General features: G+C 38.4%; 1 protein-coding gene and 1 long non-coding RNA gene across 7 annotated transcripts in view; one reads left to right on the top strand and one right to left on the bottom strand.

Annotated features, from left to right (window-relative positions):
* The window catches only part of MAN1A1 (mannosidase alpha class 1A member 1), a 168,058-nt gene that overhangs the window by 10,570 nt on the left and 134,700 nt on the right, over positions 1–22,788 (bottom strand). For all 3 annotated transcript variants that reach the window (XM_009206199.4, XM_003898248.5, XM_031667464.1), the window contains exons 7-10: positions 14,535–14,658; positions 10,951–11,044; positions 4,203–4,318; positions 111–330 (exon numbers count right to left, since the gene is read on the bottom strand). In XM_009206199.4, the coding sequence (XP_009204463.1) occupies positions 111–330; positions 4,203–4,318; positions 10,951–11,044; positions 14,535–14,658 (554 nt within the window). The remainder of the gene's footprint in view (positions 1–110; positions 331–4,202; positions 4,319–10,950; positions 11,045–14,534; positions 14,659–22,788) is intronic.
* The window catches only part of LOC103884068, a 31,207-nt gene continuing 20,764 nt past the window's right edge, over positions 12,346–22,788 (top strand). The window contains exons 1-4 of one of the 4 annotated variants that reach the window (XR_004184428.1): positions 12,346–12,558; positions 12,768–13,930; positions 14,510–14,689; positions 15,724–15,855. This is a non-coding gene — a long non-coding RNA (uncharacterized LOC103884068). Of the gene's footprint in view, positions 12,559–12,667; positions 13,931–14,509; positions 14,690–15,723; positions 15,856–16,048; positions 16,551–22,788 lie in introns of those variants that run through there. The other 3 variants (XR_004184430.1, XR_004184429.1, XR_001902189.2) reach the window with 3 other exon arrangements.

Raw genomic sequence — 22,788 nt, 5'->3', positions numbered from 1 at the left:
ATCAAGTTTCATAGGCAGAGTGGACAGTCTTTTGATGGCAGCAATGACAAAACTGCATGAAATCAAAGCATGTGGGAAAGGACTGTAAGTGAAGAATAACATGTACTCACATGTTCGATTATATGATTCATGACAGGTACGGGCAATTTCAGCCCCGAGTTCAAGGTAGTGTTGGGCCATGCCTTCGGGAGCTCCATCAGCCCCGAGTGCGAACATGCCTCCTGCAAAGCAGGTCAGGTGGCCCATCTTGTGCTCCAAGAGGCCCCCTTTCCACTCCGCGATGTAAGTTAGTCCGCTGCTAGACTTGCGGATCAAATGAGTCTCAATGGCCTGTAAAAAACACTTTTTTACTATTTTGTAATCTCTTCTCAAATTTATACTAAAAATATGCCCAACATTAGTAAAAAAGAGAATAAAACACAACTCCCAATCAGAGTTTGGTGTTACAAATCCATTCAACCTGAAATTACACGCTATTGCTTTCTGTATTCCTCCGCTAGCTTAGGCCTTATTAGTTTGGTTAGTCAGAATTAACACTGCTGCGCCAGCACAGTTGGTTTTGCTTGGTTCCGCGACCAAACACTTGTATTCCTCACACTCAAAAAACTTTCCCCTTCCCAAAGACAGGCCACTGTGCAGCGGTAATAGTTGTTTTGGTACATTTTCATTTCCACAGGTGGTGAAATAACACAAAGCCCAGGCCCTAAGGTGGATGAAGAACACAGCATATTTGTGCATGAGATCCAGGATGGTGGCAAAACTCTCCCTTTCAATTCTGTAGGCCTGGAGGGATCACAAAATAGAGTGACAAAGAGGAGGTGTTCTGTGGCCAGAAGACTTGGCTTCAAATTCCAGCTCTGACACTCTCTCTAATTTGTGGAAGTGAACAATTTGCTTACTATATCCCTAAATCTCAGCATCCTAATCCATAAATGGGAACGACCGGATCTCCTGATAGGACTCTGCCACATTTTGTTTATAAAGCAGTCACTAATGCAAGTGGCACGTGATAAAAGTCATTTATAATTATCATTTACATCTCCAATGTGGTGACACTTGAATCAAGTTCCTCCCTAATACTTCTATTAAAAAGCACACTATTATATAATGAATATATATATTTTAAAAATCGGAATAAAAATCTTTAAATTTGGGAGAAATGATAATGTTTACAAAAATGATTTATAAAACATCTTTTATTTCTATCCCAGGTCTGTTGATATTCTCTTAAACTAGACAGACAAATAAAATATGCCTTATATTTTAAAAAGCAAAAATAATCTCCAATTCCTCTAATAGAAAATGCTCTCCCTGCTGCCCCACAATTACTTCACGGAAGGAAAAAGGCCATGACTGTGTCTATACCTGTACACTGCTATCAAGAGACAGGGATTTGTTAGGAAGCACATTTGGGAATAGACACAGAAAAAAACTTGTGATAGAGAAGAATGAATGAAAATGAATACACAGGAAGCTAAAACCTTTCCTACCTTTATTAGAAATAAACGAATGAAACCAAGATGGTAAGAAATAAATGAACATATTACTGTGCTCATTAACTGTGGTTAAGCTAATGTTATTGATGGTTTAGTTATTACATTAATATTTCATTCTTATTTTATGCAACTGAAGATCTTAGCTATTTATACTTCTCATAACAAAAATTGCAATAAAGTCCTTCAAGCAGATACTTGTTCATAACCCAAGAAATTATTCTTTCGACATGGCAAGAGTAATAGCTTTTCAGCATGAATTAGAGAAACATTATTACCCTGTTATGGATCCTAAATAAAGTACGATATTATTTCTGGCATGATTCGGACCAAGTTGCTACCTCTTAATAAAAGCTACAATGAAATTCCAAGACCTTCAAAGCAATAATTTTGTGTGGCCATGGGAAAATGCAAATAAATACAAAGAAGGATAGTTTTTAGTAGATCTGAAAAAACTGTGTCAAGGCTACAGATAATTGATTAGAAAAAAGGGTACTATATATTTTGTGATTTAATCCTTCTATAATTGCTTTAAAAAATTGGTTTGATGAAGGCTTCAGAATCGTAAGTGTCTGATAAGTCATCTGCCCAGGTATCATTTACCATTGTGAGTTCCTAGTGTAATCTCCAGATAGGGCCATGATAGCCAGTTGAAAGCTCAAAATATTTTGTTACTAAAATAATCAAATAAAACATACCACTCTGGGATTAAATGCTTCCCAAAATCTACTTGAAGCTACAACAGAGTAACCATATCTTCAGTAATCAACTGTCCAGAACAATAGTGTGCAGCATCCTCCCCTTGGTTACAATAATCTTCTAAAGTACAACTTAACAGAAAGAAACTTTGCTGTGTAAGACGCTGCTACTTCTCAAAACAGAAATTTAGTTGTTCTGGCTTTGCTTGCTAAGTTGAAAATATACAATGCAATGAAAATTAGCTTTTACTACTAAGAGAAGCAGGAAACACTTTGACTTCATTTGTTCTTAATGGATTTTCCTGTCAATGATTTGTCTGATTACAATATACTAAAAGTTGTGTAGGTATGGTTTTAGGAACTAGGAAGAAAATATTTCAAATAATATTTTAAAGTTGTCTTTTTTTGAACATCAAGATCTCAGAGGGCCAATTTAGGATTAGAATAATTAAAATGTCTGCCAGTGTGGTGATTAGAGGATGACAGAATGGAAACTATAAAATATGGAGAACTCCCTAGATTAAAATCTGAAACCTCATAGCAGTGAGGAAAAAGAAACTTAAAGAGGCCATGTGGATCATATCCTAGTTTGCTTTTGATGTTAATCACATGCCTTTATAAAGGCTGTGCCAAATGTAGGCCAATGTTCTCACTAAGGCGCTTCTGGTTCCTGCATGGGAAGTAGTGAAGACTTGTAAAGGAAACCAATGTCATACTCAGTGCCAGAACAAAGCAAGCTGCATTTATATTTAAATAAACAAGTATGCCTATGTCAAAATAACCCAGACCTCTTGTTAGAAAGACCAATTTTATAATGGCTACATCTTTGGGATTAAAAATTTCCATTTTTTTCCTATGAATTAACACTTTATTAAAAAATTTCTAAGCTGTCAAGACAAAGAAAATTTTTCTGAGGACTGAGCCACTATTTTACAACACTACTTGAGAAGCCTTGATAATAATATTAAAAGAATATATGTGTTACCACATTAAATAATCACAAAAACACCTGATTCCACTAAAAAATTTTGTTCCTGAAGAGTATAAACATTTTAGATAAAATAATTTTCTTCCTGACTTGATTTACTTTCTAACTTTATTTTCGGTTTTGATTGAGGCTTAACTGGAGGTGTTTCTTAGTTTACTTTTATACTGGCCTCCTCCTAGAGACTTTAAGTAGTTTCTAACTTACCTTACTAACTTACTGCTTGCAAATTAGTAAATGAAGATTTAAATGTAGAATGGAAATTCTTACAAATAAATCCACAGTGAATGAGTTAAAAGGAACAGGTGTTGATACAGACAAACTTTAATCTTAATTTTGGTTTGACATGTAACTTCTCTGAGGTACAGCAACTTTATCTGTAAAACTGGGTGAGTAATAGCTCAAGTACTGTGAGAGAGAAAAAAAACAACACAACTCCACCATTTCATTTAAAGGAGCTACCCTAACACACTGCTTAGCACATGGTAGGCAATTCAACACACAACTGTTGCCTCTTACTTCTCCACTGTAAAGAATCTTTGATACTATTAATGATCTTCCCTTAAATATGAGTTTATTCAGATTTTTATGTGTGGATTTCCTTAGAGTACTGTCCACATATCTCTGGGGACAAGTTTACTTCACATGGAGGTAGCCATTGGGACTCTCTGTCTTCTTGGGCAATTTTAACTTAGGCAATTGTCAGAATACAAATTCAGGATTTCCCCCCACATAATATAAATTGTGGTCCTAAGGAGATAATTCATATTTATGAAAGAATATGACTTTTTCAGATATGTGACTCTTAACTGAGGTTTAAACCATGCAAAAACTTTAGCTGCCCAATTAGAAATAAACATCAAATATGATTACAATTATTATGATATTAGCAGATATCGAACTCTACCTAACTGGAAGTATTTTGTAACTCATTCATGTAGTACATCACTTATTCATTAAAACTTGATTAATATAAAAGTTATAAATTAGGGCTGAGTGGCAAAGATGATTTAAATATTAGGTTACCTGAACAGCATCAAAATACATTTTCTTAGCTTCCAGATCTGTCTTGTCAGACATTAACCAAGCCTTCAGCAAATATTCATAGAAGCTGTCTCCAAGACCTCCAACTGATACATGATCTGGAAAGAGAGGGAAATGAATTTTAGAGTGATTCAGCTTTTAATTCAGATAAAGGAGCAAAATCACATTAGCAACTAGGATGCAACCCTATGTCAACTGCAAGTCACTGTTACATTTAAATTCCAACAAATCTTTTATTTTCAGAAAGATATTCTGAAATGAGCAGATGGGCTATTAACTAATGTAACATACTCTAAATAATTACCAGAGTAGTTTTGTAAACATGGAAGATAAAAGATATGTAATCACCCCTAATTCTAAAAATCTGGTTCTCTAGTGAAAAATACCCAACTAAAATGTTCACAGTATATATTTAAATACATTTTTTATTTGCTTTAGTTCTGAATAATATAACATTCTGGCAAAGCTATGAATATTAACAAATCTTTTTTAACAAGTGGTTTGTAATAAATTAAACAAGAAGCTCCTCAGGTTCATTGCCATTATTATTATTTCTAATCTCACTCTGTCACCCAGGCTGGAGTGTAGAGGCACGATGATAGCTCACTATAACCTCAAACTCCTGAGCTCAAGCGATCCTCCTGCCTCAGCCTCCCAAGTGGCTGGGACTGCAGGCATGCGTCACCACGCCAGGCTCATTTTTAAATTTTTGGTAGAGATGGCATCTCGCTATGTTGCCTCAGCTGATCTACAACTCCTGGCCTCAAGCGATCCTTCCACCTGGGCCTCTCAAAGAAGAGGGATTATAAGCATGAACCACTGTGCTCAGCCTATTATTGTTTGATAAATTTTCTAGTGCTATGAATCTGAAGGGTCAAATACCTATGGGACAGGGGCAGTCAGAAAGAATATGGGGCAGAAGAAGTTTTTCCTCCTAATACTCCGTTCCTACAGTCCACCTTCACTGCCATTTATCATGCCGGATCCACTACATGTATTATCAACAATCTCACAACTGTAGGATAGGTATCCTCATTTTTTTTTCTTTTTTTTTTGAGAGAGTCTTGCTCTGTCACCAGGCTGGAGTGCAATGGCGCGATCTCAGCTCACGGCAACCTCTGCCTCCCAGGATCAAGCGATTGTCCTGCCTCAGCCTCCCGAGTAGTTGGGATTACAGGCACCCACGACCACGCCTGGTTAATTTTTGTATTTTTAGTAGAGACAGGGTTTCACCATGTTGACCGGGCTGGTTTTGAACTCCTGACCTCATGATCCGTTCGCCTCAGCCTTCCAAAAGTGCTGGGATTACAGACATGAGCTACCACACCCGGCCCAGAGTTCTAATGACAGTGCTCCTTCAATCTGTTCCCCACATTAATGTTAGAGTAGCCCTCTTAATACGTGAATGTGATTACCCTTTACTCGAAGCCCAATCCTGTGTGTTTGGTGCCATGCAAAATCTCAATCTTCTCTATGCCATTCAGTCTGGCTCCACTTGCTTTCTGCTCACTTGCTATACAGCCCTTCTTTTGGTTCCTCAAAAACATCAGGCTCCATCTCATCTCAGGCAGGGCTTCCATAGGCCTTGTTCTCTCTGCATGAAATGGACCCTAGGACCCCCTTCCCCTTCTTTAGTAGTTCTTACTCTTACTTCATACCTGGGATCAAATGGCACTTCCTCAAAGGAGTGTTCTCTGACAATCCCACTAGGTTCCCTTGTCACACACTTTTTGATCACACACATTTATCACCTGCAATTTCATAATGTGGTAACATTTTCTTCTGTCTCCTCCACAAGATCATGAACCAAGAGGGCAGAGACCAGACCTATTATGTTTCCCAGTCCACCCCAGCCCCTGGAAAGTGTCTTGCCCATGGTAGGTACTCAACAAATAATTGATGAACAAAGCAAAATTCTTCTATGTCAACCTTAATAAAGGGCTGTAACTATCCAAGCTAAAGAGCCATGTTTTAAAGTAGTTAAGTACGTGATTTTCTTGTTGCAGAAAGTGTAGAATTGTAGTTTAAATTTTAGTGTAAAAATATATTTTAAAAATTCTAAGTCTGATTCTTGAAGTGACATTTACAGTTTCCTAAATCAACACAGAAACCTCTGACATTTACAAACTAAATAGACTAAGTACGAACTCATCAATAATAAACCCTGTTGTTATCAACATCATTGTAGGAGACAAATGCAAGTGATGCGTGGAAAAGCAAATCCCGGGCTGGCATTGTCAAAACAACACTGACTCCATGAAGTGATAGGAAACGATGGCCAGGATCCAGACATGTCCTTTGGAGTTAAAGCAATGAGAGCTGAAAACCAACGGCCAGAAGGAGCTTGATGTTTTCCTCCCCTTGGGTTATGATTTTCTAATAGATGGAAGAAGCAAGTTTGGGCATTTGGGGATTTTTTTAAAATAAGAAAAAAGTGTTACATAAGAATACATTTGTTTTAATTAATTTTGGTATTTGCTAGTTTTCTATTTTTAAAATTTCCTGCCTATAAAAATTTCAGACAAAGAAACGTAAAGGAGAAACAGGTCTTCTCATTAATTTAGCATATCACTCACTAAGCTTCCTTCAGGCCTGGATGGCTGTTTGTTAACACAGTCCTGTGTAAACATCTTAGCGGATGTGGGGGAGAGTAGGCCTGATTTTATCAGTAGGAAAGGATCAACCTACTTCTAGAAAGAACATAATATGGTATTTTTATGTCCAACCGCTCTAAAGGTGAGGTGTACTGTAGTCAGTCAAATATTACGCTCTTCTCTGAAGGAGTAATTTATTCTTTTCTTCATAAGAATAGGTCCCATAAAAGGATTTCTACTATCTAAAAAAGAGAAAAAGCAAGTAGCAAAAGAATCCAGACAAAGACGAATTAAAATACTCAATATCTCCCTTTTAAAATTTTTGTTGACTTCATCTGAATTTCTCTCTCTGAAACAATCCCCCAATGATGCTAGTGACACTACACATAGCTAGCTAGATTAGATACAGATAGATGGATGGCTGTTACAGAAATCAAAGGATGATAAATGCTCTGTGTACAGACATGAAACCCTGCCATCTGGCCTCAATAGTAACAAGATCAGTTCATATTATCAGTGACCAGGACCGGATACTGCCTTTCAGCCACAACTGAGGAGCAGGGGCAACTGCTAAAAGAGAACAAGCAGAACAACCATTAAAAGCAGAGGCAGGCCCAGCGTGGTGTCTCATGCCTGTAATCCCAGCACTTTGGGAGGCCGGGGAGGGCGGATCACCTGAGGTCAGGAGTTCGAGACCAGCCTTGCTAACATGGTGAAACCCTCATCTCTACTAAAAAAACAAAAATTAGCTGGGTGTGGTGGTACGTGCCTGTAGTCCCAGCTACTCGGGAGGCTGAGGCAGGAGAATTGCCTGAGCATGAGACAGGGAGGTTGCAATGAGCTGAGATCATGCCACTGCACTCCAGCCTGGGTGACAGAGCGAGACACCATCTCAAACAAAACAACAATAACAACAACAACAACAACAACAACAACGACGACGGAAATATACATAAGTTGTTTTATCCCCAGTCCTCTAGTGGCCCTCAAACTGTTGAGTCTCAGCACCCTTTTGTAATCTTCAAAAGAAATGGGCACCCCAAATAATTTATGTAAGTAATTTACTACATTGGAAAATTAAAATTTTCCAATTTACTACATTGGAAAATTAAAATAATTTTAAAATACTTTTCTTATTTCATTTAAAATAATAATTACATGCCCATTAACATATACAATTTTTCAAAAAAGTTATATTTTACAAAACAAAACAAAAAATTAGTGAGAAGACTGACACAATTTCACATTTTTGCATATCTCTTTCTTGTTTGCCTTGATAGGAGACAGTTGGATACTCATGCCTGCCCTACTTTCAATCCTTTGCTGTATGTTGTTTTGGCTGTAATACATCAAGAAAAGTCAGCCTCACACAGTAATACAGTCAGAAAAACAAAGGATATTTTAACAGACTTTTCACACAATTGTGGATATTTTTCTTTGATACTATAATAGTCAACAGGTGGTTTCTTTTTTTAAAGGTTAATTGCATTGTAAAATTAGAAATTACATCAATGAATTTTTGTATTGTTACATTAAAATCCATTGGTCTATCTTGTACTTTACATATATTGTTTTCCATGTATGATCTTATAATGTCATGCTTTGGTCATTTGGAAAATACTGGCTCACTGAATTATGCAGATCTTTCAAATATTGACACGTTCCATTATACAATGTCAGAAAACCACATTTGTTAATATCATCATCAATCTAATAGGAAAAGTATTTGTGTCAAGTTCATGGTAGCATGTACAAGTTTTCCAAAATTCTATTTTTTTTTGTTGTTGTTTTGTTGTTTTTTTTTGAGACGGAGTCTGGCTCTGTCGCCCAGGCTGGAGTGCAATGGCGGGATCTCAGCTCACTGCAAGCTCTGCCTCCCGGGTTCACGCCATTCTCCTGCCTCAGGCTCCCGAGTAGCTGGGACTACAGGTGCCCGCCACTTCGCCCAGCTAGTTTTTTGTATTTTTTAGTAGAGACGGGGTTTCACCGTGTTAGCCAGGATGGTCTCGATCTCCTGATCTCGTGATCCGCCCGTCTCGGCCTCCCAAAGTGCTGGGATTACAGGCTTGAGCCACTGCGCCCGGCCCCAAAATTCTATTTTTTATTTAGAAACTTGGATTATAATCATTGGCATAACTACTGTGACTTTTCCTTGAAGTGACAAGCTCATTTTCAAGAATATGGCTCCCAATTACCTAGCCTAAATAACCATTTTTTAAGTTGTTCTTTCAAGTAAAAATGTTGAATCCATGAAACAGTAAGTGGCTAGTTCAGCTTGCAACTCAAACACCCAAGAGCTTTTCCTTGACGCAACTACCATTTTTCATAATTCAGCAGGAGTGATTTATGAGTACTTTCCATTTCATCTCATAGAACATGACAAAGGTGTGTACTCAAGGGTTGATATTTACTAGAATCACTAATTTTTTTTTTTTTTTTTTTTACTGTTTCATTAGGCACATTCATAAGTGAAACTGGTATCCTTTTTTTAAATGCTACTAAGAATACAATGGGGGCTGGTGTGGTGGCTCATGCCTGTAATCCCAGCTTTGGGAGACCAAGGGAAAGGGATCGCTCAAGCCTAAAAGTTTGAGGCCAGTCTGGGAAGTATAATGAGACCTTGTCTCTACCAAAAAAAAAAAAAAAAAAAATATTGAAAATTGGCTGAGCATGGCAGTGTGCACCTGTAGTCCCAGCTACTCAGAGGGGCCGAGGTGGGAAGATCGCTTGAACCCAGCATGAGCCCAGGAGGCAGAGGTTGCAATGAGCTGAGATCATGCCACTGTACTCCAGCCTGAGTGACACACTGAAACCCTGTCCCACAAAAAAGAAAAAAAAAAAAGAAAGAATACGAGTATTAGTACTATTTGGTGTTTGTTTGCCTTTGTTCTCAGTGAGGCTTCAGCAGTTTCACCTAACACTGTAGGTGTAAATATCAACATTTTAGAAAAGGAAGAAAGTCTTTTAAAGTACCACTATTAAACAGCAGAGGCAGAGAGAGAGATGAGATATAGAGTACATATGTGTTCACAAAATTTAAGTACGTAAACACCCACTAAGTGCAAGACATGGTGTACTGGCTTAGTAAATATGACTAAGACATGTATTACATGTCTTAATATATTATATTATTATAATAAAAATAGTTTTGACCTTGTGGGCCTCTTCAGAGGTCTCAAGGACTTCCAGTGATCTGTTGACCACACTTAGGTAAGTGGTAACCTTGATTATAGCCCTAAGGTTTCAACGGCTAGGCTTCCAGAGCTACAGACACATTTTAGCATATGGATTTTAGCATATTCTTTCCTATTATTCTTTAAGAAAAGTACTTCTAAAGTAACAGTGAGGTATCTAAGAACATGACATTAAAATATAAAGAAAAAACCCAAATTAGAGTAAAATCTTAAGGCAATGTACTCTTGCCACAGCTGGGCATCTCAATATTCTTCACTTGTTTTCAGTTGCTATTTAATCTACTACTGTTTTTCCAAATCAGCTTGAGAACATTTCTTTCAGCTACTCTGGATCTTTATGCCCCTTCTCAAAATCATCTGAAGAGTCTTAAGTGCAGGCTTCTAGGATCAAAAGTCCTTGTGCAATACTTTCTCCCATCCTAAAGGTAATTATACTGGCAAGAAACCTTTATCTGGCAGCTTAAAATTAAGTAGAGAAAAACAGGCTGTTTGCTCTTCCAATTTCCCAACTCTTAAAAATTCAGGCTCCCTCTTATTGTATAGTCACGAAGAAACAGAGAATGTTAGGAAGCAGAATGGTCTACCTACTCTCTATAAAACTCTCATAGTCATTAATACAAAGGAATGAATTTCCTTTCTATCCACATGACCAGCTTGTTACAGGTTATCATCCCCACACTACTCTGGCCAGATCTTCCCTTTCTTATTAATAGCTTTAAATGTGCTTATATGTCATCACAGTTGGAGTTACATATGAAAAATACACAATCCAGTTTCCTAGTAACACAATCTTGATGACAGAAGCCTGTTTATTAAAGGAGCCATGCCCTTTTCTCCTTTTCTAAACATTTCTCAACAAAATCTGTGCTGCTTTTGTGCTTCCTCTCCCTCGACGAGTACAGTACCATAAAGAGCTACAATAATGCGAATCTTCTGACTTACGTTGACCCCACTGTCCACTACTGGGATTCAGATAGTTAGGATAAAGGCCTTGTGGTTTTTCCAGTTTGTTCAGTACTGTTCGAATATTCATTACCTATAACAGAAAATAAAATGTTACTGTGAAAATCTGAAAAACAATTTTCATGCCATTCTTCTTCTTCTCGAACATATTTTTGCATTTTAGAAAAAATAAGTTGACTTAAATGATGCAGAGTTAGAACAAAGATAATTGCTGTTAGCTTATTATTACAAACATAATAGCAGTAAGTGAATATAGTCACACTGATTAGTTATCTACCATTAGCCAGATGCCATCCTAGGAACAAGGGGCCAGTGGATAAACAAAGTCACCGTACTCTTAGAATTATGCATCCTAGTGGGATGGGACAGACAATAAATAAATAAATAGATAAATAAATACGTAAGTATAGTCATGTGTCACTTAATGACAGGGATACATGCTGGGAAACACAGGCATTTTCACTGTTGTACAAACATCATAGAGTACACTGTCACAAATGTAGTTGGCACAGCCTACTGTTTGTAGGCTACAAACCTGTGTAGTGTATGTTACTCTACTGAAGTATTTGTGTATCTAAACATAGAAAAGTACACTATAAAAGATGAAAAACGATACCTTTCTATAGGGTTATACATTTTATAACCATATATATAAAAATACAGGGCACTTTGTATAGAACACTTTTCATGAATGAAACTCGCAGGGCTAGAAGTTGCAGTGGATGAGTTAGTAAGTGAGTAATGAGTGAATGTGAAGGCCTGGGACATTACTGTGTACTACTGTAAACTTTATAAACATGGTATACTTAGCCATTATCAATACATTTGTAAAAGTATTTTTCTTTCTTCAATCATAAATTAACCTTAGATTACTGTAATTTTACTTTATAAGCTTTTTAATTTTAAAAAAATTTTGACTCTTTTGTAATAACCGTTAGCTTAAAACACACTTTGTATAGTTGTACCAAAATATTTTCTTTCTTTATATTATCTGTAAGCCTTTTTCTATTTAAAATTTCTTTTTAAAGTTGTTGAACTTTTTGAACTTTTTGTTAAAAACTAAGACACATATACACACTAGCTTTGGACTACACAGAGCAGGACCATCAATATCACTGCCTTCCACCTCTACATCTTATCCCACTGGAAGGTCTTTCAGGGGCAGTAGCATGCATGGAGCTGTCAACTCCTGTGATAACAATGCCTTCAAGAGGAATACCTCTAGAAGGACCTTGCTTCTACAGGTAACTTAAAAAAAAAAGTGGTACATTCTAAAATAACAGTAAACATGATAGTAGTACATAAATCAGTAATGCAGTCATTTACTTTATCAAATATTATGTACTGTACATAATTATATGTACTATACTTTTATATGACTGGCAGTAGAGTATGTTTATGCCATCACCACCACAAACATGTAAGTAATGCATTGCACTATGACATTATGACGACTATGATGTCACAAGGCTGTAGGAATTTTTTCCAACTCCATTATAAACTTACAGGACCACTGTCATATATGTGGTCCATTGCTGACTGAAACACTGTTAAGTAACATCTAACTGTATAGTTTATCAGGAGATGGTAAATACTGTGGAAAAAAATAAGAGGGTGCTATGGATTGAGCTGCATACCCCTAAATTCATATGCTGAAACCCTACTTCCCAATGTGATTGTATTTGGAGATTTATTTGGAGATGGCAATTAGGTTATGACGCTAGAGCATTAAATGGGATTAGTGCCCTCATAAGAGACACAAGAGCTCTCTCTCTGTGATTCCTTCTCTCCCTCAGAGCACGAAGATGACGTCATGTGAAGAAACACTGGGACAGTGCTCATTGTCTAAAAGTCCAGGGAAGAGGCTCAGAATGAAACCTACCTCATTGGTAGTTTGATCTTGGATTTCCCAGCCTCCAGAACTGTAAGAAAGAAATTTCTGTTGTTTCTGGCTGCATTTTTGTTATGGTAGTCGGAGCTGATTGAGAGTAATGGGACAGGGTGGTGTGGAGAGGCTATCCCATATTAGTCAGAGTGGCCTGGCAAGGCAGAGGTGTTTGAGCAGAATATTAAAGAAGTGAGGGAGCAGGCCACGTGGATATGTGAAGGAAGAGCGCTCAGAACAGAGAGGGGAGCAAGTACAAAGGCCCTGAGGAAACAGCAGGTTTGCAAGGCCACTGAGGCCAGAGGTGAAGAGGCAAAGGGGAGCATGTCAGCAGGCAGAGGAGAGGAGAGGAGAGCCAGGGCCCAGGCCACCCAGGCCCTACAGGTCACAGTAAGGGCCTATTTCACTCTTCAGTGTCATGGGAAGGCTGAGGGGGCAAGAGAGGAAGTGGTGGTCAGGTGGCTACTGTATAGTCCAGGTGACATGACGGATCCCAGATCAGGACAGCAGTAGAGGCAGCGAGACACCCAAATGATTTCTTAGTGGATCTGGGCCTGGGGTTTACCAAAAAGAAGAACCAGGAGGATCTCAAGATCTTTAGGCTGACCACTGGGTACAGTGAGATGCCATTTACCAAGACAGCAAAGACTGGAGGAGAAGCAGGTCTAGGCATTGAGCCTGAGGCATTTTAAGTGGGACTTGTTTATCGGACCTCTTCGTGGAGATGTTTAATAAACAGATATAGAGTCTGGAGTTCAGGAACGGGTTGGGACTGAAATAATAAACTTGGAGTCTAGAGTACAGAGATGGTATGCCAAGCCCAGAGACTGGATGTAACAATGTAGGGAGTGACTATAAAAAAGAAGAGGCACAGGATTGAGTGCTAGGGCTTTCCAATATTTAGAGGTTGGGGTGTTGAGGAGGATACAAAAAGGAAGACAGAAGGAGCATCCAGCAAAAAAGGAGAAAAACTGGGAGAGTATTACATGCCATGCGCAAAGTGTATCTCAGGAACGAAGAACCGACTGACTGTGTCGAATGCTGAGAGCGCAAGGAAGATGAAGGGGAGAATGGGTAAGTGACTTTAGCACTGTGGTGCTCACTGGTCACTGCGACAGGTGTGGCTGGGGGAAAAGTCCTACTGAAGCAGGTTCAAGAGACTTGAAAAGCAGACAACAGAGACGACTCTTTCAAGGAATTTTACTGTAAAGGGAAGCCAAAAAGCAGGTTGAAAATAAAGGTAGAGTGATGAGGGGAACATGAATTTATCCAAATATCGATGGGTTTGCTTTCGGAAAATGAGGGACCAATTCAGGTGCAACATCACATTTGTATAACACTTTCAGTCTGTATTTCACATAGTTGACTCATGCAGTGCATTTAGTACTAAATATTTTTAGATAAGGTCACAAACTTCAGACGAGTTAAGCAACTAACTTAAGGTAGAGGGAACCCGAGGTGGAAGCCGTGTCCTCACATCCTGAGCTAGAGTGGCGCACTGGAAAGGCTGTAGGTTTACAGTTTGGCTAATTGAAATGCTGCATGTTGCAAAACTTCAGAAAGAGCTATAACAAATTTGGTTGTTATTTCCACCTCAAAAATTCCTAAACCTTCTCAGAGAGGATACTGTTTCTCATAAGTGTTGCTTTGCAGGCCAAGGCACATTGAAGAATCTCACCTTTTCAGCAAAGATGGGGTTTCCTGATAAGTGGCTCAAGTGCATAAACTCCAAATGGAGGGTTCCAAATTCTGCCAGAATACTGCTGCCTCCAGAGGCCCAGGGCCAGTTCCTTCCAATACCGCTAAAGAAGAGATGACATCGAAGAGTTATGGGTCAGACTAATTCCATTTTTCACTATCTAAATAGTAGACATGAAATAGACGGCTTTTAAAACAAGGCATCCTACCTAACAGTCCCCTCTAGATACTGTAAAACCAAGCACTGTTTTCTTTGGCTACCAGTTTTAGGGTTTGACTCCTGTCTCCAAATTGAAAATTACTGTTGACTTAATTTAGAAAAAAGCTGCTGAGTACTTGCTGTTGATGAACAGGCAAATCTTTTGGAAAGTACAGATGCTATATAGATGTATAACCATTCCACGTAGAATATAAAATAAAACCTGACCAAAACAGTCCCACCATGCCCAAATACCACATAAAGCTCTTCAACATTTTAATTAGTTTCAGTCTGAGAGTCCAAGGAATTTCAGACATTATGTACAAAATTTTATTCGGATAAAAGATGAATTTCCAAGATTCATTAATTATACACTCACTTCAACCCTCTCCAAATCTTCCCACATTTACCAGACTTTCTTTCTTCCATGTGTCTTCACTCTATTTTATTTTTTTCTAAGCATATTACCCAAGGTGCTAACTCATTCCCTACTCTATACAACCTGTGATCAAGAATTCCAACAAAATGAGGTTATAAAATCTGGAAAGGTCAGAGGCCTGAGCTTCAGAAATTACTGCTCCATGGCCTTTCTTGGAGAAATGCTTTTTTAAAAAACTAGGCCTTTTAAAACAGTTATAAACATACACACATCCAAATACACATAAAGTGACTCCTGAGACATGGCAGTACTCTTGGGTACAGTTTATTTCTGGAGAGCCACTTAACACTTCAAAAAAGATGTGGTAATTCAAAAGAATAAAGTTCGTTATTCTTCTAATACATTCCCTTTCTGATAGCTAAAATCCCACACTTTTAGTTTAGAATGCACATTTAGTGCATGCCTACTATCTGCCAGGACTATACATGGCATTGGGTTACAAGCATGGTTATGAAAATCAATCACTTTTTCTCAAAGACCTAATAGTGTAATGACAGAAAAAGAACTAAGCATAAATAGTTCCAATCACAGATGGTGAATGCCGAGATACATGTGTGAAGAGTTCTCTGAGCATCTAAAGCTGGGACACACAGTCCAGCGTGGTGGGGATGGATCACAGAAGAACTTCTTCAAGGAAGAGACTCCTGAGTTGATTCTTGAAGGGTAAGTACGAGTTGGTGAGGAAAAAATGATGAGAATCTGGGCAAGGAGAGAACACACGAGCAGAGGGGCTGGCCAGGAACCAGAAGCAGCTCTTAAGCTGCAGAATGGAGGGAATGGAGGTTGGTGGGAGAGAAGGCTGGAGGGATAGGCTGTAGCCAGGTCTTAACGGCTTGTGGAATTCTCTCTTTCTAAGGTAGACCCCATCAAAATGCTGCTCTTGGTGTTCACCCTCACTTTGTTTTTGCCATATATCAGTCACAGCTCTGGGTAAACCCTTTCAGTCCTGTCCTGGCGTCTGCCGCCAGGCTGCTGAGGAATGCTGAGGAAGAGAGAAACCATGAGGATGACTGGCGCTTACAGTCCTGGGCTCGCCTCACCCTCACTTCTTGCTCCTTTCTACAGCAAAACCTAGAGTTTCCTCCAAAACACTGACATACAGTACATCTAAGAAAAAGTAAAGAGAAATAAGACACAGAGATCTGAAAACGATATATTCATTTATTTTACAAAATGCCCTAAATTTATTAGGTTCTGGGAATGTAAGTCAGTTTTTATTCTCATAGTTGGCTTATAAAAAAGAATTTCCAATCATCCAAATAGGATGAATAGCTACTTTCAAAGTTTATTAACATATGGCAAATGCACATGGTAATTGGTCATTAACTAGTTGTCACGACATGTCAATGTTTTTTTTTTTTTTTGCGACAGAGTCTTGCTCTGTCGCCCAGGCTGGAGTGCAGTGGCGTGATCTTGGCTCACTGCAAGCTCCGCCTCCCAGGTTCATGCCATTCTCCTGCCTCAGTCTCCCGAGTAGCTGGGACCACAGGGCCCACCACCACACCTGGCTAATTTTCTGTATTTTTTTTAGTAGAGACAGGGTTTCACAGTGCTGGCCAGGATGGTCTCGATCTCCTGACCTCGTGATTCGCCCGCCATGGCCTCCCAAAGTGCTGGAATTACAGGCGTGAGCCACCGTACCTGGCCAACATATCAATGTTTTATTCCAATCACTCCATCACTGACCAATGCCAATAAGCCTATTTAGCAAAACTACAAATTTCTGTGGTCTGGAGAAATATTAAAAACAAAGCTGCAACATAAGGCAATATCAGGGTAAGAGGAGATGACTTTATCCTGGAAAAGAAAGAGAACACAGTGCTGAGGAAGCCCAGCCCGCCTTCCAGATCTTAGGGACTGGTTAAGTTCGGGGATTAGAGCATGTGGTAGCACACTCAGATGAGAAAGTTAAGCAATATATATATACTAAACTAAACCTCATATTACTTTATATCCATGTATTTGTTCTCTGCCATTAATGTGGTGAATCAAGAGAAAACCAGAGATATACTGGAAAAGCATTCAGTATGTTTAGAAACATTTCTTAACATTTAATTTAAAGAGTTAAATGTATCCTTCCTCCCTCTTTGTACACGTTCATACCAGAAGGAAAATGGTACTCTTTTCTGTCACCACCCTCCCAACCCCCAACCATGGAAGCAAGAACATTAAAATCACTAGCAGAGGAAATGTTATGCGAATAGAAAGAAAACCGGATTTAGAATATAAAGCATGTTTATATGAAAGGACAGCTTTGGTTACCATTCATTCAGTCTGCAGAATTAATGTATTTCAGTAAGATTACTTATGAGATCAACGGTTGTACTGGCTCTTAAATATAAGTCAGGGAAGGGGTTCAATAAATTAGAGATAGTACAACTATAGACATTAGATGAGGACATGGGGCACCCATCTATCTACCACAGGCCGCCACAGTTGAAATGTGTGTGTGTCTCAGAGAAATGGCTGCCTCCTGTCTTGGATAGCAAGCATGTAAGCTTTGGTCACTCATAGATTAAGGGAGATGAACAGAATGATTTCTAAAGTTATTTTTGTCTTTAAATTCTATAAATCTACTGAGGAATCTATGTATTTGTAAGGCTTTAATCTTTAAAACGATGTATGGACACAGGCATTTGACACAAAATGGGGGGTTGGTGACAAAAGGAAATGAGGTCAGAGAGAGTTTAGCTCCCTTGGTCTGGTGCGGGGGTCCCAGTGTCTCAGGCGTCCCCGGTTATGAAAGGTGAGGCATTCTAGACTGCTGGGCCAAAAATGAATTTTATCTATGGCAGTGGGAGATTTAAAATGTCTCTAACTTCAGTTCCACTATGACATTATTTTAAACACAGCTATGGTGTTATCTGGCCTATTTTACAAAAACTAATCATATTTAGAAAAATATTTCAAAGATAAAATAATAGTTTGTGTTCAGAAACCATTAGTTCCATAAGACAGGCATGAAAGGAAAGAATATTTAAATATTACCAATCTTGTTACAATGACTACATTTTAAGCCAAGATGACGAGTCGGCCAGTGCAAATGTATACACAAAAAGGCAATTAATGTGATCTGGGGAGCTGCCAAGTGTTTGGTTCAAAGGATTCTGCAGCAGAACTTCAACTTCTACATCATTCTAATTATTTATGTTTCTTCCAATTCCTACTTCTTCCATTTTAAATTGGAGTATTACTTAATGTATATGTTTCAATTTTAAAATTTTCAGTATTCTATAAAGGTAATAAATATTTAAAAAGAATATATCACAACTAAAATAATTGATTTTGGCAACTATAAATAGAAATGTCTCTTTAAAGGAATTGAGTCACTATGATCTTTTCAAAGTGTGGAATGCTTTTGTTGCTTTGGAGGCTGTAATTTGAATGTAGTTTATTAACTGTGGTAATATACTTCATTCTACTTTACTCAAAAACAAGAAGGCATAATTATTTACAGACCTCAGAGCTCTGAGAGCAATGGGCTTTATGTGCTTTTCCTCCTGTCTCCTGGGAATGGTTAATAGAGCCAGAGGAAGGAACCGCAGTACTAATGGTGCTAATCTATTCATATCTGAATCCTATGGGAGAGATGCTAACTCTTTTCCTAGAGCCTGTAATGATTCAACTAGTTGGAGGATTGTTCTGGATTGATGGTGTATTCTTTCAAAATAATCTTAAATTAAGGTAACTCAAGGTACAGGTTGCTGTGTGCGATGTATCATTCTGGTAATCCCAGCACTCTGGGAAGCTGAGGCAGCCAGATCACTTGTGTCCAGGAGTTCGAGACCATCCTGGGCAACATGTTGAGACCCTATCTCTACAAAAAATACAAAAATTAGATGGGCATGGTGACGTGCACCTGTAGTCCCAGCTACTTGGGAAGTGGTAGCAGGAGTGGATCACTTGAGCCTGGCAGGTGGAGGTTGCAGTGAGCTGTGATTGCCACTGCACTCCAGTCATGGTGGTAGAGTAAGACTCTGTCTCAAAAAAAGAAAAAAGAAAGGTATAGGTTACAGTGACTGTCCCAATACAATTTGGATCATTAACACATATATTTGGCTACCTATTATCATCAAATGTACCAGATAATTTATAGAACTGAAGCAATTCTAAAAATTGCCAGATGAATATATAAACAAAGCATTAAATAGTTATAAAGTCTTGATTAGCTATGACTTTCGATTTATTCTTCCTCACTGCTTGCTATTTTATGCAAAATGGGAAATGAACCAAAATTATTTTTCTTGAGAATTCTGGTTTGAATAATTTCTCAGCCGTAAGCAAACTTCATTCAAGTTCATAGTCCAGAATACAGTTGACTCCTTGGGGTTATACAGTTATCAATTTTTGGAAGAAAAAGATTCCCTCACATCCCATACAACTATTGCAAAGCCTTAGTCATGTAGGCAAATAGAATGGCACACAGGGATATTTAATTCAAAAGAGCAGATAATCCAATATTATTCCTTTTGGACTTTAGCACAGATTGGGAAAGAATAATCAAAAATGTCATGAATGACTGTGTCATTTAGCTGTATTCTCAAAGTGAATTGATGTTTAGATAAAGCAATTTCGGCTTCACTTACAAATGCGTCCTTCCTGAAAAGGTTTGCACAGTGCCGATCTTTCAAGTTTACATTCTTAAGACCTCACTAAAAGCTGGAATAACAATTCCAGGGGACTGGCATTCTAAGACTAGCCACAATTCTATTGCAGCTTGCAGAAACTCTGACTGTGGAGGACTACTTCCCAATGACTATCCCTCTGGGGAAAGGTGGCTAATAGAGGGCAGCTATTTACTGAATTAATCCATAAACCCCAGCTTCCTGCTTCCAAACAGCAGCAGGGTAAATCTCCACAGAATTTCCACACAACTTTTTAACTAAGGGTCAAAATAATGTTTAAAATTAAGTCATATCTTGCTCCATCTCATAACGGGTAGTTGTTTTAGACAGAGCTGCAACTGAACATGGAACAATTTAGTTTACTCTGACTCTCAGTACTGCTGTTCTTACATCTGACTATCTTGGGCTGTGGGGGAAGATGGGGATTATGAAGACAAAGATGGTGAAAGGCGCTCTCTGATTCCACAAATAACCTGCTCCTGAGGTTCAAAGATGCCATAATTCTCGTTCTCATCTATCTTTTGGGTAAGATCTCCTTGCTAACGTCTATCAACAAATTGTAGATAAGTTGAGTGCAGTAATTGCAGATAAGTTGAGTGCAGTTTCTGTCCAGTTACTGGGCAGGTTGGGATATTCTATCACTAGCTTCAAAGACATCACCAAAAAGGTGAGCCGAACTGATGAAAAAGCAGTTTGGTGTATTTAGTTGGCATGCATATACACCACTTAAAAAAAAAATCAGTCCTACATGTTGCTTTAAATATACACTGCATTTTTCACAAACATTTTCCATGCCAATCAATGTACATCATTATTGCTGTTGAGTGCATACTATCTGACTAAATAGATGTATTATTTTAAAACATTTTCAAAGGACATATTCCGATTTATTTAAACTCACTGTAGCACTGGACACTGAAGCTAATTTATTTTTATCTTTTTGCCACTATAAACAATTCAGTGGTGTGTCTGGTTTCATTTTTTTCCATTCCTGTCATGTTTATGAATCATTTCTTTTTAAAGCTAACTTATTTTCAGACAAAAATGTCTACAAAGATTCCAGCTGGAAGATGTTGGTTTAATTATCTAAACTGATAATGAGGAAGGACTTGGGAATGTGTATTAGAGACATAAACATCCAATACTTACACAGCTATTTCTCTTTACAGTGTGGGCCAATAATATCCCACCTCATTTGGTAGCCTCCATAGCCTTTGGGATACTGCACATCCATCCACCTGTTGTAAATTATCATACTGACTCCTTTTAAAACTGGGGAGGGGGAATCTACACACAATCATTTATATCAAGATATTTTTCTAATAGGCTTCAAGATGGAATAGAAGCATAGTATATTCCATCTTCGGAAATAATAATATATGAAATTAGTTTGCCCAACATCTCTTAAAATTTCCCCTTACTTTGATTTTAGATACAACTGTCCCATCATTGTAAGAGTTAAACACATAGCTTCATTTCAAAACAGTACTTAAGACACTAACACCATAGTGAAATTCGGCTATGTCTGTCCATCTCTGTCTTTCATTCTATGGGTCTGTGGATCATCTATGGCTCAAGCCACATGAAATTAGTACAGACTTCAGGCTTTTAGTAACTCTCCAAATTCTGTCGTATGGTCTCTTACGGTAAACAGTGTGGCCAGTATTACTTGCTTCTCCTAGTTTCTAAGATCATCAGCAACAGAGATCCCTGAATCATGCACATGTTTTATTCCAAAGTCTACAGCAGTGCCAAGAAACAGAGGTGCTCAATACGTGCTTAATTTAATAAAACCGAAAAGCAAAAACAAAGAGGTTGTGTCATTGGCTCTCACCCCAAACTTATATCTGGATAATCTAATCCCATATTTAGTGTCACCACATACATGCTCCTCTGATAGCCAATTTAAGGAAAACTTCCTCTTCCAGGCTGATCCCATGATTTACTATCACAAATTTGCAATGGTCTGAAGTGACTTCTAAGGGTCAAGAAAAGGTGAAATGAGGAAAATAATGACAGGGTGGCAACTTCTTAGGAAGGCTTAAATTTTATTCAATTTAAATGATTGTCTTTTTTTCTGAATCTCTGTCTTTCCTATTTTTGTGATGTTAAGCTTATCTTTTTTTTTTTTTTAAATGAAATAATAGTAGGTTTTTTTTTTTTTTTTTTTTTTTGAGATGGAGTCTCACTCTGTTGCCCAGGCTGGAATGCAGTAGTGTGATCTTGGCTCACTGCAACCTCCACCTCCCGGGTTCAAGCAATTCTCCTGCCTTAGCCTCCTGAGTAGCTGGGATTACAGGTGCCCGCCACCGTGCCTGGCTAAGTTTTTGTATTTGTAGTAGTAGAGACGGGGTTTCACCATGTTACCCAGGATGGTCTCGCTCTCCTGACCTCATGATCTGCCCGCCTCAGCTTCCCAAAGTGCTGGTATTACAGGTGTGAGCCACTGTGCCCGGCCAATAGTAGGGTTTTGTTTTTTTTTTTTTTTGGTATACTTTTTAAATGAAATAAAAACACTGGTAACCTAAGGCCAGTCTCTCAGTAATTAGGAAAATTTTACCTGGCCCATGAAAGCTACAAGTCTGGCACCATTAGTCTCAGGGCCCAGCTGAAGCACCAGAGCAATTACTATTGGAAAGAACAGTTCACTATCAATTATGCCAAAAGTAATGTTAGTTTTTGGCAGAAATTCTGAGGCACAAAGGACAATATTAAGTGATTCTGTTCAACAGGTTAAAAAGTAAGCACTTCGGGGATGCATCTTGCCAAACTCAGCAACTTACAACTGAGCCAGTCAGTCTGGCATAATTTACGGAGCGCTTACTCCATGCCTGTTACCGTGCCATCCAAACACCAAACGCCTTAGGAAATATGCTCAGGTTGTTTTTGATGACCAAGATGTCCTACCCTGAAATGTTGGAGGATTGGGGTCTCAATTGCAACTCAATTAAATTTTGTTCTGACAGCTGAG

This window comes from Papio anubis, chromosome 6 (genome assembly GCF_008728515.1).
Source record: "Papio anubis isolate 15944 chromosome 6, Panubis1.0, whole genome shotgun sequence".
NCBI lineage: Eukaryota > Metazoa > Chordata > Mammalia > Primates > Cercopithecidae > Papio > Papio anubis.
The sequence above is the reverse complement of the archived record's forward strand: the minus strand, read 5'-3'. Positions and strand labels throughout refer to the sequence as shown.